This window comes from Crocodylus porosus, unplaced genomic scaffold (genome assembly GCF_001723895.1).
Source record: "Crocodylus porosus isolate Cpor-Errol unplaced genomic scaffold, CroPor_comp1, whole genome shotgun sequence".
Classification (NCBI taxonomy): Eukaryota; Metazoa; Chordata; order Crocodylia; family Crocodylidae; genus Crocodylus; species Crocodylus porosus.
Genome location: NW_017728910.1, coordinates 13371399 through 13372851, shown reverse-complemented (window position 1 = coordinate 13372851; position 1453 = coordinate 13371399). Strand labels below are relative to the sequence as shown.

The window sequence follows — 1453 nt, the reverse complement described above, 5'->3', positions numbered from 1 at the left end:
GGACCAGCGCCCCTTCGGTCCGCCCCGCCCGCCGCGGCCGGTCCTGTGGCACCGCGGGCGCAGGGGAGGGGGAGGCCACTGCTCTGTGCCCCCTCCCTCCCCCGCGACAGCCAGGATTGTGCCAGTGGGCACCAACAGGTGACAGACAGCAACGGGAGCGGGGCTGGGGGGAAACAAAAAGAAAGCGATGCTTAGGGTTTTATTAAAACAAAAACTCGAGCAGCGTGGACGTCCTGGCGCAGCCCCGAGTCCGAGAGACTGTAATTTTCTTTTATGGTGTCTGGCAGGATTTGCAACAGATATTAATGGGAACATAAATAGCGCATGGAAGGTATTGAACAAAACTGTTTAATGCAGGGTGGTTGTACCCGAGGAAAATCTATATGTAGTTGGGATTGATTCATACCTCGAACACAGCCAGCCCCTAAAGGACTTCCCCATTTCAACGTGTTCCCTCTTGGATGGGCAAAGCCTGTAATTAAAACAGATTAGAAGACCGGGCATTAGTCTCTTCCAAAGGGCTTCTTTTTTTTTCCTGTCCAAGTGCTGATAGCTGCAGTCGAGCTGGGGGTGGAGGGGTGTGTGTGTGTGTGTGTCACTTAATTCCAGGCATGCACAAAAATGCAACACACAACCCCCGTCCACCTCTCTGCCTTTCCTGACACGGGTGGGCGCGAGTGGGTGGGGGGAGAAGCCACGGCAGCGCTGCAAGGTTGACAGGCTGGCTTGGATATGACAGAAAAGCTGGTGCAAAAAGTGTCATGTGCTCCCCTCAAACTCTGCAACAGCCGGAGCGTGTTATCTATACCCCCCCACACACACACACCAGGCAGGGTGGGGGCTCCCTAGCCCAGATCTGATCTGGAGGCTTATTAATGAATGAAGGCGTGATTAATACTAATAACGAGCAGTGGTGGCGGTGGTGGTTGCGGTGCAGCTGATGGCGGAATAAAACTACTCCCGCTCCTCCCAAGCATCTGGGCGTTTGCGCCTGGTTGGCTCCGGCCAGGTTGTTTGTGCTGGAGAGGAAGAGGTGTCCTCGCCCCGCTCCCGGCCCCCTCCCGCCGCCGATTGCCATCTGACAAGATCCTGAAATCCAAGTGATAGATCGCTCCAAACTTTTTTTGGCGGCGCCGAGAGGTTGAAGAGCGGGGGGGAGCAGCCCGTGCGCATGTGCGAAGGTGTCCAAACTGACAATGCTGGAGAGATAGCGAGCCTGGAAAGAGAGAGTGTGAGAGGGAGAGAGAGAGGGCGAGAAAGGGAGAAAGAGAGAGGGAGCGGGGGAGAAAAAAAAAGGAGGAAAAGATCCAAGGGGACCCCCGCCCCACGCAGCCACCCAGCCCAGCAGCGCCGCGGGACGGGCAGCATGCGATCCAAAGGCAGGGCAAGGAAACTGGCCACAAGTAGGTGCAATATCCCTTTCTATTGGCTTTTCACCCGGGCTCTGCCATGT

The 1453-nt window shown here is 56.2% G+C and overlaps 1 protein-coding gene across 4 annotated transcripts in view; it reads left to right on the top strand.

Moving 5' to 3' along the window:
• The first annotated feature begins 1320 nt into the window (after window positions 1–1320).
• The window catches only part of MECOM (MDS1 and EVI1 complex locus), a 484803-nt gene continuing 484670 nt past the window's right edge, over window positions 1321–1453 (top strand). For all 4 annotated transcript variants that reach the window (XM_019532701.1, XM_019532699.1, XM_019532700.1 and 1 more), the window contains exon 1: window positions 1321–1403. In XM_019532701.1, coding sequence (XP_019388246.1) covers window positions 1367–1403 — 37 coding nt within the window. In that variant the 5' untranslated portion in view covers window positions 1321–1366. The remainder of the gene's footprint in view (window positions 1404–1453) is intronic.